The 15,913-nt window shown below is 41.6% G+C and overlaps 1 protein-coding gene across 1 annotated transcript in view; it reads right to left on the reverse strand.

Annotated features, from left to right (window-relative positions):
* LOC144270751 (CREB-binding protein) overlaps positions 1 to 15,913 on the reverse strand; it is a 190,033-nt gene that overhangs the window by 56,493 nt on the left and 117,627 nt on the right. The window contains exons 10-14 of the mRNA XM_077827415.1: positions 8,643 to 8,835; positions 8,397 to 8,450; positions 4,412 to 4,536; positions 3,549 to 3,737; positions 243 to 662 (exon numbers count right to left, since the gene is read on the reverse strand). Of these exons, the coding sequence (XP_077683541.1) occupies positions 243 to 662; positions 3,549 to 3,737; positions 4,412 to 4,536; positions 8,397 to 8,450; positions 8,643 to 8,835 (981 nt within the window). The remainder of the gene's footprint in view (positions 1 to 242; positions 663 to 3,548; positions 3,738 to 4,411; positions 4,537 to 8,396; positions 8,451 to 8,642; positions 8,836 to 15,913) is intronic.

The raw sequence follows: 15,913 nt of genomic DNA on the forward strand, positions 1-15,913 counted from the left end.
TTGGAAATTACTAACTAAATTGACTGCTGAGAACATTTGGATGAATGCATTTTGTTTGCATATGGATCTAAATAAATACCTATTCTAAAATATATCTTCCACAATCAAACAAGCTACTGTTGCTATGCCATAAGGATCCTGCAATCTGTAATTCTATGGCACAGTACTATACAGGGGAAAGTTCCTTGTTGAATGTTTAGGCTTCTGTTGCATTTGGACCAAATAAACCAGCTGATACTTACTGGAGTGCCAGGAGGTTGTGCCTGCACAGATGTTGGCTGTTGCTGAGATGGTTGTGGGGTTGGCACAGACTGGGGTTGTATTGGAGTCTGAGGTTGTGGTGTAACTTGAGCCTGTGCTGCAGTTTGTCCTGTAGGTGTACTCTGTGTCTGTGTTGCATTTGGAACAGAGCCAGGTGTTGGTGTAGGAGTCTGTCCTGAAGATGAGACTGGTGTGGATGGCTGAGTAGGTGCTGCTGGCTGAGGAGGAGTCATTCCAGGTGGGGTTTGGTGTTGGATAGGTGGCTTGCCAGCTGCATTGGATACAGGAGGTGCAGTCTGATGTAGAGGTGGCTGGGTCGCTGGTGGACATGATATCTGACCACTCTGTGGTCCTAGCATATTCATGGAGTTTGGAATAGCAGCACTGGGAACCTGCCCCTGCTATAAAGAGAGAGTTCTTAATGTATCCATGCTGCTCCAAAATTGAGTCATATTTACTTGGACATTATAAGAGCATTAAATGCCTTACAAGAGTAGCAGTTTAGATCACCATACATTTTTCATATTTATTTATTTACAGCAACCGTGTTTATTATCTCAAATGCACAGGTTCTGACCACATAAAATCACCAATAATTTTCGATAGCTTTTTGCTCCTTTTATATTGTTCTGCTAGCATAAAGGAGATGGAACCCAGATAGCACTCCCCATAGGCAGCCATTCAAGAGCTAAGTTGTGCCATGGGCTGGGTAGGGGTAAGGATTCAGAGGACACAAAGTGGCTGAAAGCTCCCCACAACCTAGGCTGCACCTACTGAGCTACATTGCTCAGGAAGGCATCTCAGAATTCTTTCCCTTGTGTTTACTATACACAATACACTTGACCATGTAACAGTTTTTACCCTGACTTGACTATTTTGGATATTCAAAAAGGTTGTGGATCCACATTTCCAAGTCCAGCAACATTACAAAATTGAAATAGTACAATATAAATGACATGGTGCATGTGCATATGTTTTAAGATCATATATTTTACTAAATGCTGCATCAGACAAACTAGAATGGGTGGAGGGAGAATCAGGGAGAGCAGACCATATTAATACAGTAACTCCTCACTTAAAGTTGTCCCGGTTAACGTTGTTACTGTTACGTTACCGAGGGTTGTGAGCTCAATCCTTGAGGGGGCCATTTAGGGATGTGGGGCAAAAATTGGGGATTGGTCCTGCTTTGAGCAGAGGGTTGGACTAGATGACTTCCTGAGGTCCCTTCCAACCCTGATATTCTAGGAACTGATCTATGAATTAGGGAACATGCTCGTTTAAAGTTGTGAAATGCTCCCTTCTAACTTGTTTGGCAGCCACCTGCTTTGTCCACTGCTTGCAGGAAGAGCAGCCGGTGGAGGCTTGGAACCAAAGTGGACCAGCAGCCCAGCTATCAGCTCCCCACTCCAAGTTTCCTGTGCAGCAGCTGCCCAGCAGGGTATCAATTGCCAGGAGTTCAGCTGTCCCTCCCGCCACTGCCCTGAGCTGCTCCTGCCCTTTGCCTTGGATCTGCTCCTCAAGACTCCTGCTTGCTGCGTGGAGGGGAGGGGAAAAAGAGGGGGGCTAATGTCAGGGTGTCCCCCTCCCCCTGCACCCCGCTTACCCTATCTTCCATAGGGCAGGGGACACACACAACGGGCAGCACCTGCAGCCCAGTCTCAGCTTGCTGATCTAATTAACAAGGCAGTATACTTCTGACTTCACTCTCCATACTTAAAGGGGAAATGCGCACATCTCTCTCTCTCTCTCTCACACACACACACACACACACACAAACACAGGTTGTGTGTCTCTGTCTGCCCTCCCTCATTTCCTGCTGTGAGAGAGTTAACCCTTGAGGACTCAGCCAATTGCTAGCTCACGAAAGCTTATAGTCTCTAAGGTGCCACAAGTACTCCTTTTCATTTAGCAGTAAGGCATTCCCTAGGAAATATCCCACCCTCTGACTCCTCAACCAAGCTTCTCAATCATCATCACTGTGTACCAGTATTAAATTGTTTGTTTAAAACACACACACGTGTGTGTGTGTGTGTGTGTGTGTGTGTGTGGACAAAAATTTCCCTGGAACCTAACCCCCTCATTTACATTAACTGTTATAGGGAAATTGGATTTGCTTAACATTGTTTTATTTAAAGTCGCATTTTTCAGGAACATAACTACAATGTTAAGTGAGGAGTTACTGTATGCCTTCATCTGATTTCTATTTAAAACCTTCATACAAGTATTTTTAAGTATTTGTATAAATCTAAATAAATCAATAAAGAAATATGAATGAATTATAGGTAGTAAAATGTCAAGTGTTAAAATGCTTTTATATTGCCTTATAAATATTTTGTTGAGGGATACTGTTTTTCTATCCATCATGTATTCAAGACTTTCTCCAGGAGGGCAGATGTTTTTATTTTTTAAAAAGCCACATGCAGAAGTGTTCAGCTATTAAACAAATAATTTGACTGAACTTCTGTAATAACATGGAAGACAACTGGTGATAGACAACAGCTTCCAATTCAGATGTAACTAGTTTAAAAACAAAACAAAAGAAACCCAAAAAACTAAGAGGGCTGCTTTGATTACATACTTTCTTGCAGTCCATAATTTAAACTAATGGCTACTAAAGTCTGCATACAAAGAAAAAATAGGAGCATATGGATGACTCAGATACAATGGGGGAACACTGAAAATAGCTTAATCATGCATCATAAATTAACTTTTCCTACTATTCCCCCCTAAAATTCTCCATAAGATTATGTGAATTACAGAATTCACATCTGGGGGTGGTGGTGGGGATTTTTTCCTAAACTAATACACCCAGAGTTTATGTAGCAGCTCATGGAAATACTTGGAATGCAGAAAGAGAAAGTGAAAGACAGGAGAGTCTCTGAGAAGCTGATTAAATTGGAGGGGTATAATGAACACTGGATATACAAATATAATGCAAACTATGCAAAGAAGTGAGATTTTAAAAGGAAATTGGACATGGGCAGTTCGTGAACTGCCGGCTGGTGGAGGCTAGCGCCCAGCCCTGCCCCTTCCGCCTGAGGCCCCAGCCCTTCCGTGCCCCCTACCAGAGCCCCCCACTGCAGCTGCCGGCCGATGTCCCCAGCCCCAGGAGGGCAGGTGGCATGGCCCCGACCCCAGAGCACCGAGAGAGAGGGCAGCGCGGCCTGAACCGGGAGACTGAAGCTGCGCTGGGTAGAAGCAGGAGGGGTGGGGGGTTGTTGGGGGCTGAGCGTGGCCGCCCATGAAATTAGATTAAGATAATCCATACTTCAGAAAATGAATTCTACCTGTGAAACGCCTGTCTGGGTTGTTGATTGACCCATGCCTACATTGTTCACATTCAGAGCTCCACTTGATGATGGGAACTGATTCTGAGGGAGGAACTGGTTTTGGGTAGGAGCCTGACCCATCATAGTACTGGAATGTGCTCCCATCATGTTTTGTGGCTGAGGCATTCGGGAAGGAGACATTGCCATCTAATATTTAAAAACAAAAATATCAGTTATTAAAGAAATTAATTGGGTAGAAATAAAGGAAAAACCAAACTGATAATTAGCCATAAGGTCTGAGAAAAAATACTGACCTCATAAATCAAAGGGAGTTTTGGACACATGTATGATGTCAGCATTGCCTCACAACATTCAATGAGCTACTCAAAGTGAAAAAAATACTAAAGCTATATTTAGAACGCTAAGTTCTTTGGGCTAATATAGAAAAGTAATATGCTGGAACTCTTAAAATATATTTTAATTTTCTGAAAAAAATGAAATCAAGTTTTTAAGTGGTACCAGGGATTTATACACTGGATGGCTACAGTACTTGGAAGCACCAAGCTTCTTTCTCCCAGAAGACACGAGTTACTGTTATACCTCTGATGTCCGCCTCCCACCCTAAGTATTTATGTTCTGTATGTCAAATTTAAACGTTGAAAACAAATAAACAAGTCAGTAAAAAAACTGTATGATAGCAAAGATGAAAGATAAATTTCCCTGAAGCTAATTAGCATGAAATTCAAATAGACGAGCAGACACGTGAGTTTTCCACATTAATAGGAATATGTTTTTTCTCAAAGCATCTTTATTATAAAAACTGAGGAAATTCTTAAGTGGAATTAAACTATAAGAAGAACTTGAGGAAAGCAAATACAAACCGCTGGAACAGAGCTCATGTTGTTCATTTGTACAGGATGGTTCATTGGAGAAGCTGCACGGGGTCCCATGGGTGCCTGTGGCATCTGTACATTTCCTATGGACATGGGGTTAAACTGATTCATTCCTGCAAAATGCACCCCCAAAACAGCTCATTAGGAACAAGTCATCAAGCACTTACATGTACTACAGTTACCAGCCTACAGTATCATAATTCAAATCAGTTATGGTAAAAAGCATTACCCACACACACTGCCAGAGAGCAAGTGAGGTGTGTAATTCTATGCAATTGATTACAATTTTGCCTCAAGCTGTCAGAAGAGCAATAACCATTCTTCACATTAAAAAAGTCAATGTTGTTCCTTCCTGCAAAATGGTCACTAACAAAGACATGCTGGACAGGGAGAAATGTTTAGGGAAAACCAACACTGAAACTTGTTTTAAACAACCGCTCACGGGGCAAACAAATGGAGGTGATGCTCTTTAAAAGAAAAGTAGTACTATACTCAATACTTTTAGGAAAATTTGCAGGGGAGGGGTACATAAGACAGGAGTTGTACAAAAAGGGTGATCTCTTATTCAAGTTTTACTGTAAGTAATTCTCAAAGTAAATCATATAAAGGGCACACTGAAGGCAAGCACACTGCCCCAAATCAAAGTATAAACCAAAACAATACCACAACCAGCAACTACCAAAACAAAGGTAGCAGTTCCCTCTCCCCACCATCCTCCTCCTCAAAAATACACCCCACAAACCATGCATTGGTAAAGGCATACATTTATCATAGGCTCAGTATTTACAGATATACATGTGCCTGTTCAAAGAACTTTTCTTTTCCTACCCAAAATAAATAAAATGCTAGATGTGTCATTAAACAGAGAGCGCCATAGCATAGCTCCAAAGGGTTGCGATACAGGTTTCAGCTTACTAGATTCCATAACAAACATTAATTCATGAAGCAGATAAACCTGGACTACTACTTAGGAAGATGAAACATCTCAACTTTCAGTACTTTTCAGGAAAAAGCAGCTGGAGCAAGGCTACTGCATTCCTCTAGCATTAACAAATTAATAATGAGAAAATTCCCAGTTTACAAGTATCTTCTGGGCCAATAGGATTATCTGACAAAGAAGCACTGAAAACGAAAATGGTTTAACACATTTCACGCTGATAGATAAATTAAGTGAGGGTACTGCTGATTTTCCCTTCCTTTCTCACAGGTGCTAAATTACTCTCTAACCTGATTATCCCTGTTGTGGAGAAACAATTGGACACATCTTGTTAGCCCTTGAGATACCACTGTGATAAAGCCTGGTAAAGTGTGTGATGCTGGCAGACCAGATGCCAGCTCATGCCAAGGCCCCTAAGACTCACTGAACACTGACAAATGCACAGCTGGAAACCAGTCTGGCTTACCTGTGTTTTAGTATTTTTAAAATAGGTATTAGAATTTAAGAATGTGTTTGTGTTTAGACTTTGTGGAATGATTGTAGGATGCTGCATGTATTAATCCTACTTATATCTGTATCCCGTGTTACAAGTTAATGTTTATATATTTGCTGTTACTATGAAAGTGTTTGCTTAGACTTCAGAGCGGTAGCAGTGTTAGTCTTCATCAGCAAAAAGAATGAGGAGTACTTATGGCACCTTAGAGACTAACCAATTTATTTGGGCATAAGCTTCCGTGGGCTAAAACCCACTTCATCGGATGCATGCAGTGGAAAATACAGTAGGAAGATTATATAACACACACACACACAGAACATGAAAAAATGGGTGTTGCTATACCAACTCTAAAGAGACTAATTAATTAAGGTGGGCTATTATTAGCAGGAGAAAAAAACACTTTTGTAGTGATAATCAGGATTGCCCATTTCAAACAGTTGACAAGAAGGTGTGAGTAACAGTAGGGGCAAAAATTAGCATAGAGAAATAGTTTTTAGTTTGTGTAATGACTCATCTACTCCCAGTCTTTATTCAAGTCTAATTTAATGGTGTCCAGTTTGCAAATTAATTCCAGTTCTGCAGTTGCTCGTTGGAGTCTGTTTTTAAAGGTTTTTTTGTTGAAGAATTGCGACTTTTAGGTCTGTAACTGAGTGTCCAGAGAGGCTGAAGTGTTATCTGACTGGTTTTTGAATGTTCTAATTCTTGATGTCTGATTTGCGTCCATTTGTTCTTATGTGTAGAGTCTGTCCGGTTTGGCCAATGTACATGGCAGAGGGGCATTGCTGGCACATGATGGCATATATCACATTGGTAGATGTGCAGGTGAACGAGCCCTTGATGGTGTGGCTGATGTAATTAGGTCCTATGGTGGTTTCCCTTGAATAGATATGTGGACAGAGTTGGCAACGGACTTTGTTGCAAGGATAGGTTCCTGGGTTAGTGTTTTTGTTGTGTGATCCATTGGTGATCTTCCAGAAAACACCATTCTGGCCACTATGGATGTAGAAGCCTTTGACACCAACATTCCACACAAAGATGGATTACAAGCCATCAGGAACAGTATCCCCGATAATGTCACGGCAAACCTGGTGGCTGAACTTTGTGACTTTGTCCTCACCCACAACTATTTCACATTTGGGGAAAACGTATACCTTCCAAGTCATTGGAACTGCTAGGCTATCCGCATGGCCCCACAGTATGCCAACATTTTTATGGCTGACTTAGAACAATGCATTACATTTGTCATTACACAAACTAAAAACTATTTCCCCATGCTAATTTTTCCCCCTACTGTTACTCACACCTTCTTGTCAACTGTTTGAAATGGGCCATCCTGATTATCAGTACAAAAGTTTTTTTCTCCTGCTGATAATAGCCCACCTTAATTGATTAGTCTCGTTAGAGTTGGTATAGCAACACCCGTTTTTCATGCTCTCTATCTATATATCTATCTCTTCTTACTGTATTTTCCACTGCATGCATCCGATGAAGTGGGTTTTAGCCCACGAAAGTTTATGCCCAAATAAATTGGTTAGTCTCTAAGGTGCCACAAGTACTCCTCGTTCTTTTTACTAAAACTGTAAATTCCCCACAGTCAGGGGAGAAGCATTACCAGGTGTGAAATCCTAGTTTACCACAAGAGGTGCTATCTTCTCCCCAACAAAGGAAGGTCTACAGGCATCAGATGAGCCATTGTGAACAAAAGACTGTTGACTGCTTCCCCACAAACCTGTGTCCCATCACAGCTTGAATGCTGGTGAAAGGGAATAAAGATACTTGTTAAGGAGACCCTAGTATCTTTTTGCTCTCTGGATTCTGAGGGCAAAGATTCCTAAATATGAGCAAGAGACCCCAAGCTGCAAGGCTTGGGTTAGCCCTAAAGGACGTAACAGCTTGCTTATTAACGAAGCTTCTATTACTTTTTTAACTTAAGATTGTATCTCATTTGTGTGTGTGTTTATCTGCTTTAATCTTATAAATAATTCATTTCTCCTCTTGGTTAATAAACCTTTTTGTTTGTTACAGGACTGAGTGGCTACAAGCTCTGTCTTTGGTTTGAGATCTGAATACAACTGACTTGGGGTAAATGACTGATCCTTTGGTACGGCGAATAATCTGAATATTATTGTGATTTTTGGTGTAAAGTGACCATCTATCAAAAAGCCAAGCTTGCCTGGGTGGCAAGATAGAATGCAATACCTAGAGACTGTCCATGACTCCATAGTAGGATTGTTACAGTGTGTTAGGAGTTGACAATTGATACTGGTTTGGTGAAATCTAATGATAGAATATACAACCAGTTTGGGGTTTTCATCCTGCTTCTTGACAGTCTGCCCTGAGGTTGACACTCATGGTTGTGAGTCACTCCTGACAGCATAACAAGTATAATGGTGAATAAGAATAATAAAAGAAGGAGAGAGTCACACACACCCTTCCCCCTCAAGTTATAAACAATATGAAAGGAAAACAGAAGAAAAGCAACCTAGAAAAGCTATGTTTTGAATCAACAAAGCAATGTACAGAAGGAAAAAGTTAAATACCTTGAGAGACCTGCATACGACTCATAGGCACATTTGGCATGGACATAGGCCCATCTGTAACAGAATCAAAAGAATGGTCAAAGAAAAAAAAAATTTTTTTTTAATTAAGAAATAGTATACAATGATACTTCAGCCAACCACGACACTGCATAGCAGAAGTATTTAAATTCAATAAACGAAATGTAAAAAACTGTCCCACTCTCTTCTTCCATCTCCCCTGCCCCATCTCATCTAATCCATACTTACTGGAAGGTCTCAAGGGCTGTGCCTGGCCCATGGCAGCAGCCACCTGTGGGATACCAGGTGGCTGAGCCCCTGGGGTCTGTAAGGCTGGCTGGTTACCCAAGATCCCTTGTTTATGTAAACGAGACCTCCGTTTCTCTTCGAGCTCCTTTTGTATCTTATAGATTTTCTCTGCTAATAAATGATAGTATTCGTCCTATAAAGGAGAAAGATAATATTCAGTATTACAAAAAAATACAAAAATACAGAGGTAAAACTAATTCACCTGAATCGTGTGTCATTTACATTCTCTTGCAGATAACGAGCTGCCTATTTGAAGAGAATTACATTTCTTGTCACAACTGTTATATGGAGATGAGACTCCTTGTAATTCTTAAGTGGAGAGTAACAGTGAAGCTTTTGGAAAAAAACACAGGAAGGGAAGTTTACTTTACAGACTGACTGTCCATCTTGGCTGTCTTCCAAAGAATAGGCTTTTCTAAATCATCATGCATAAGTTTTTATGAAAGGGACTGTTGTAGGATGCCTGCTACTTTCTGGCAGAGAAATCAATATGAAGATATAATTTACTCTCCAGTGGGACATTTTTTATCCTTATTTATAAGTTGGTATTTTCTTAACACACCTAGCCACCAATCCAGAGTCAATAATGAAAGGAGCTGCTCACCTGCAGTTCTGCAGGAGAAAGGCAGGTGTTCTAAACTGGTAGCTTAGTCTGTTATGAAAAGATCAAGTTACAAGTAAAGAATAAAACTGCCTTTTTCATACACACAACTAATCTACCAATCCAGAGTCACTACTGTGAGGCATAAGACAGACATGGGAAGAGAGAGAATTTAAAGAACTAGTGAGAAACAGCAGCCTAGAGGATCAAACAACTGAACACTGCATCTGCAGATGACGAAACATCCATTTTGTTAAGGGTGTCAAATGAGTCAACAAATGAACACGTTACGACCCTGCTTGTAACATTAGATGATTCCGTATTCCTTGCAGTCTATGCAGCCGTCATGCATCCGTGAACATAATGCTTATGGTTCCTGGAGAGGATTTTTTGGGGATTTTTTGCATGCTTATGATATGGTTGCTCTCACCTACTGTGAAATACTGCACTTCAGAGGTTCCATTTCTTTTTTTTCGCTTAGTATTAAGAATGATTGACTAACTTGCAGAACTGCCTGTGTTCTGTGAAAACAAAACTAACACCCTGCACCTTTCTAGGGAACAGAGAAGAGCCTTCAGGCAAAAAGATGGAAGGGCTCTCACGATTCAACTAAAATAGAGATTTCATTTTTGCCATAAATTGTGGTGTTATTCAAAGGCCCATCTTGTACCAACTGAAATGGTAACGTGGTTATTTGATGGGGATTATCCAAAATTAAGTGTGGATGACTGTCTTGAGTCTATGCCTCTCTGCGATGCCTTAGAGAATCTCTTCCACTTCATCAAGTAGGTTTCCCTGATCAAAGATTCCTTGCTTTCAAAAGAATCTACTGTACTTCTGTGCCCCAACAACCCAGATGCTAAGTGACGAGACTGAAAGATTTCTAATCCAGGTGCAAAATTCTGCCCTGATTCACAGACAAGAAGTCTGGTAAACTGGGAAGCAAGTTTTCTGGTTCTGACATCAGTTCCAGGACACTGGGGAACTGAAACTGCCAGTGTGCAAGCTGGGGGCATTTAACAGCATGTTAGGCCTATCCTGACTTTCCAGATAGCCCTCACAATTACTGAGAATGGAGAGAATTCACAAAAACATTCTGGACTCCAATCCAGGAGAAAAGTGTCATTCAGAGATGATGGATCCTGCCCACCCTAGAACAGAACCAGACATTTCGCATTTTCATTGATGACAGAACTATCTAAAAGGGGTATGCCCTTTTACACAAAAGAGAATGCAGGAATGAATTCTTGAGAGCCTATTAGGGCTGCCGAGTGTACCTTCAGCTCAAAGTCTGCTAACTCATTATCCTCTCCCGGCAGACAGAGCGCCACAGGAGAATTTGGTGGTGAATGCTCCACTTCAAAACTCAAGACAGCTTCTTGTCAAGGCTGCTGAGCCATAAGTCCTCCATGCTGGTTAGTGTAATACAGAACTGTGGCTTGGGCAGGTTTAATTAAAGAGTAAGCTTTTTGGGGAAAAGACCATCTTTCTGCTGTATACTTTTTTACATTACCACAACACAATTAATGAATAAATAGTAACTTGGAACTGGTAAGAGGGAGAAAGCCTCACAGGCTAGATGAATAATTCTTAGACTCATCTGATATGCATCATCGAGCCCTATGGAGCCCACAAGCCTTGAAGGGTGTCGTTATCAAGATGGACATGCCAGCCCATTCAAAAGATGGCTGAATATTACTACCGATATTATTGGTATTCAAGAAGCAGTGACTGGGGCCCCCCTGTTCTAGTCACAGTACAGAGTAAGATCACTCTTACATGAAAGAGCTTACACTCTAAATAGAGAAGACAAAAAGGGTGGAAGAAAGGGATATAACACATAAGCAGAGTGAACAGAGTATTGGTTTGCAGATATCCATATTAGCTTCATGATTTATTTTTAGGGTTGTCGATTAATCGCAGTTAACTTGTGTAATTAACTCAAAAAAATGAATCGCGATTTAAAAAAATTGATCGTGATTAATTGCACTGTTAAACAATAGAATACAAATTGAAATTATTTAAATATTTGTGATGTTTTTCTACATTTTCAAATATATTTCAATTACAACACAGAATACAAAGTGTACAGTGCTCACTTTATATTTTTTATTACAAATATTTGCACTGTAAAAATGATAAAATTGTATTTTTCAATTCACCTCATACAAGTACTGTAGTGCAATTTCTTTATCATGAAAGTGCAACTTACAAATGTATTTTTTTGTTCCATAACTGCACTCAAAAACAAAACAATGTAAAACTTTAGAGCCTACAAGTCCACTCAGTCCTACTTCTTGTTCAGCCAATTGCTAAGAGAAACGAGTTTGTTTACATTTACGGGAGATAAGGCTGCCCACTTCTTAATTACAATGTCACCTGATAGTGAGAACAGGCATTCGCATGGCACTGTTGTAGCTGGCATTGCAAGATATTTGTGTGCCAGATGCGCTAAAGATTCATATGCCTCTTCATGCTTCGGCCATCATTCCAGAGGACATGCTTCCATGCTGATGATGCTTGTTAAAAAAATAACACGTTAATTAAATTTGTGACTGAACTCCTTGGGGGAGAATTGTATGTCTCCTGCTCTATTTTACCCACATTCTGCCATATATTTCATGTTATAGCTGTCTCGGATGATGACCCAGCACATGTTCATTTTAAGAACACTTTCACTGAAAATTTGAAAAAATGCAAAGAAGATACCAATGTGAAATTTCTAAAGATAGCTACAGCACTGGACCCAAAGTTTAAGACTCTGAAGTGCCTTCCAAAACCTGAGAGGGATGAAGTGTGGAGCATGTTTTCAGAAGTCTTAAAAGAGCAACATTCTGATGCAGAAACTACAGAGCCCAAACCACCAAAAAAGAAAATCAACCTTCTACTGGTGGCATCTGACTCAGATGATGAAAATGAACATGCATTGGTCCTCACTGCTTTGGATTGTTATTGAGCAGAACCCGTCATCAGCATGGATGTATAACTCCTGGAATGGTGGTTGAAGCATCAGGGGACATATGAATCTTTAGCACATCTGACATGTAGTGGCTACAACAGTGCCATGCAAACGCCTGTTCTCACTTTCAGGTGACATTGTAAACAAGAAGCAGGCAGCATTATCTCCTGCAAATGTAAATAAACTTGTTTGTCTGAGTGATTGGCTAAACAAAAAGTAGGACCGAGTGGACTTGTAGGCTCTAAAGTTTTATACTATTTTATTTTTGAATGCAGGGTTTTTTTGTACATAATTCTACATTTGTAAGTTCAACTTTCATGATAAAGAGACTGCTCTACAGTACTTGTACTAGGGAATTGAAAAATACTATTTCTTTTGTTGTTTACAGTGCAAACATTTGTAATACAAATAAAGTGAGCACTATACACTCTGTATTCTGTGTTGTAATTGAAATCAATATATTTGAAAATGTAGAAAAAATCCAAAATATTTAAATAAATGGTATTCTATTATTGTTTAATAGCGCAATAGTTTTTTTAAATCACAATTCATCACAATTAATTTTTTTAATCACTTGACAGCCCTATTTATTCTGTATATTTTAAAATTTTGGGTGCATTTTTGCTTATTTTAATTTATTTTTGTTATATATGTACACAGTCACCAACTTCTCATGGCACTGGTGGGTGCTCACGCCCCCCCCCCCCGCCCCCATTCCAACCCCTTCCCCCAAAGTCCCCGCCCCCTCCCTGCCCCTATTGGACCCCTCCCCAAATCCCCACCCCGGCCCTGCCTCCTCCCCTGAGCACACCAAGTTCCCCCTCCTCCCTCCCAGATGTTTTGCAGCAGCAAGCGCTGGGAGGGAGGGGCGAAAAGTGGGCACGCAGCACACTCGCGGAGGAGGCGGGGGGGGGGGGGTGTCGGTGCCTATGTATATGAAAGAGCATGTGAGAAGGGGGAAGGCAGAAAGGGATTAACTAGAAAGAGAAACAAAGGAAAGGGGGGAGGGGAAAGAGCATGAAAGGTACGTTAAGGGAGGATGAAAGGAAATGACTGAAGGAAGGAACTTGAGCAGTCAAGTCAGCCAGCAGAGGGAAAAGAATGCTTAGAGTCACTGTAAAATGCACAGTGTGATCACATCAATATCAAAAAGTATGTTTAATCTGTTTCTGAATTTAGGCCTACAATCTTGAGTCTCAGGCTGGCTCTGCCCTGGCAGCTTCTCCTTTCCCAGCTCCATATGGAGGTGGGAGATGTGGGGCTACATGAGGTATAACACCCCCCAAAGGGCGTTAGGGGTCTTCAAGACACAGTTTGGGTACAGAGTGTACATGGAAGGGGAGTGGGTTGCATCAGTTTGCAAAGGAGGTAACAAGGAAACTCCCTGATAAGGATATTCCTCCACAGTCCTCCACAGCAGCAAGTTTTGACTCCTCTTGAGCTATCCATATGTCAGGATAAGGATGATATAATTTTTTGCAGACAGCCCTACACAGATCTCAGACACAGACTGACATACAGTTTCACCTAGATCTAAAAAGGTATGAGGCCCAACTGCCACAAGGAAGAATTATACGCTTCGCCAACATTGTGATCTCAGATAATACTCATGGTATGGAATCTGTCCTTTGGAGAGAGGACCTTCAAGGATTCTCCCGGGGCTCCAATTAACTCCGTCTCTCATGGGTTGAAAGTAAATCTTATAGTCTATGAGAAGTCACAGGGACTGGAAGATTTTCTGAATCGGCAAAAGCTTTTTTGATAAGCCAAGGATCTAAATAAGGGTAGTCTTAAATATCTGAAGCAAACAGCCACCACAGGCAGAGATTTGTGGCTTTCTACAGAAATCAAAGTAACACAAACAATACTGCTGTGGGTAGTGGTAGTGGTTCCCCCAATCTTCCTTCCCTCTAAATCTGTAGATTCTTCCCAGGAGCTGGATGGACCGAGAAGGGGAAGTGGGCATCCTTCAAGTAGAGAACCTCAAACCAATCTTATGGACTTAAAGGTATAATAGAGACTAATGTCAACACATGGAACTTCAGTTTCTGGAATATTTTACCTAAGGTCCATTATGGGAGGTAGAATCATTTTGCTCTTTTGGGTATCAAAAAATAACTAGTGTAGAGCCCTTTTCCCCCCATATGGGTGAAGGACCAACTCTATCATTCCAATCTGGAGAAGTAAGAAGAGTGCCCCATAGCACTTTCGTTATAACAATTCCTGAAAAAGAATGTGTGGCAGAGAAGATGGGGGTCTAATGCCAGAGTGGAATAGGATGGCAAGATCTGTTCTTAGGACTCCACCACATTATTCTACTTCTCTTGTCACGGAGTGGGATTGATGGTCCTCAAAGGAGAAAGGTAAAAATCCACAAGGAGGACTATAGAGAAGTCCATTTTTTTTTTTTTTACTGGAACTAAATGCAGCAGATGAATTCCCCAATGGGACCTCTGGTAAGAATGCTTGGACCACTACCTGAAAAAAAGAGTGCATCTGAGTCGACATCTGGCCCAAAGGTTGGGAAGAGATGAGTGGATTTCTGTCTTATTGACAGAGTGTAGAGACTGTTAGGGGGCTTATTCTTTCACCCACTTACTTCCCTGGCTTTACTATATAGTCAATCAGGTGTGTGGGTGGAGGAAATGGGAACAGGGAATAGGGGTGGGGAAACTGGAATCATGTTTTGCTAAAGGGGGAAATGGGAACAGGGACACAGGTAAGCCTCTGTGGTGTCAGAGCTGGGAAGGGGGACACTAAGGAAGGAAACTGGAATCATGCTTGCTGGAAGTTCACCCCAATAAACATCAAATTGTTTGGACCTTTGGACTTCGGGTATTGTTGCTCTCTGTTCGTGCAAGAAGGACCAGGGACGTAAGTGGGTGAAGGAATAAGCCCCCTAACACAGACCAAGAGATCTGAGGTTTGCCTGGGAATCCTTCGTCTTCTGTCTCTATACTAAAAGACATCAGGATTCTCAAATGGAAAGTCTTCCATTTGTGTCTGACCAGTGGCTCTTTAGCTAAGAGCATCACAATCCTGCCATCGCACTGATCTGGCAGAAGCATTAAATGGATGTCCACAGTGTGTGTTTGGACACCATCTGCCACAAGACTTACACTACATCTTGTTAGTGACTAGGATGTGGGCAGCCATGCCTAGTGGTTAGAGCAGGAGTCGGTAGCCGGGAATTGGAGCCCAGAATCACAGCTGGAGTCAGAGGCCAGGCACCAGAACCAAGGGTCAGAGCCCATCAGAAGTCCGAGTACAGTGTACCTGAAGCGAGGCAAGGCTGGGACAAGGCAGGAGAAACACTGGGAACAAGCACACACAAGAGCTATTGAAGCTGTGGGCAAATGCTCTGAGCAGCCAGTGCCCTTCTGCTGCTGGTGGTCTTAAGAGCATGTCTGTTGATGCCCTCAGCCAACTGAGTTGTTTGGACCCAGTGGCACTCAAACTGGCTAGTAACAGGTAACCAGGCTAACAGGTAACCAGACTAGCTGCAGGTCATCAGCAGGGAGCTGATCCAAGAAGTGCATCATTTCATCCCAGACAGGGAACCCGTACTTTGCTATTACTGCCTGGAAGCTGGCAATCCTCACCTGGAGTGTGGCTGAGGAATATCACACACACACACACAGGTCATGTCCC

This window comes from Eretmochelys imbricata, chromosome 10 (genome assembly GCF_965152235.1).
Source record: "Eretmochelys imbricata isolate rEreImb1 chromosome 10, rEreImb1.hap1, whole genome shotgun sequence".
NCBI lineage: Eukaryota > Metazoa > Chordata > Testudines > Cheloniidae > Eretmochelys > Eretmochelys imbricata.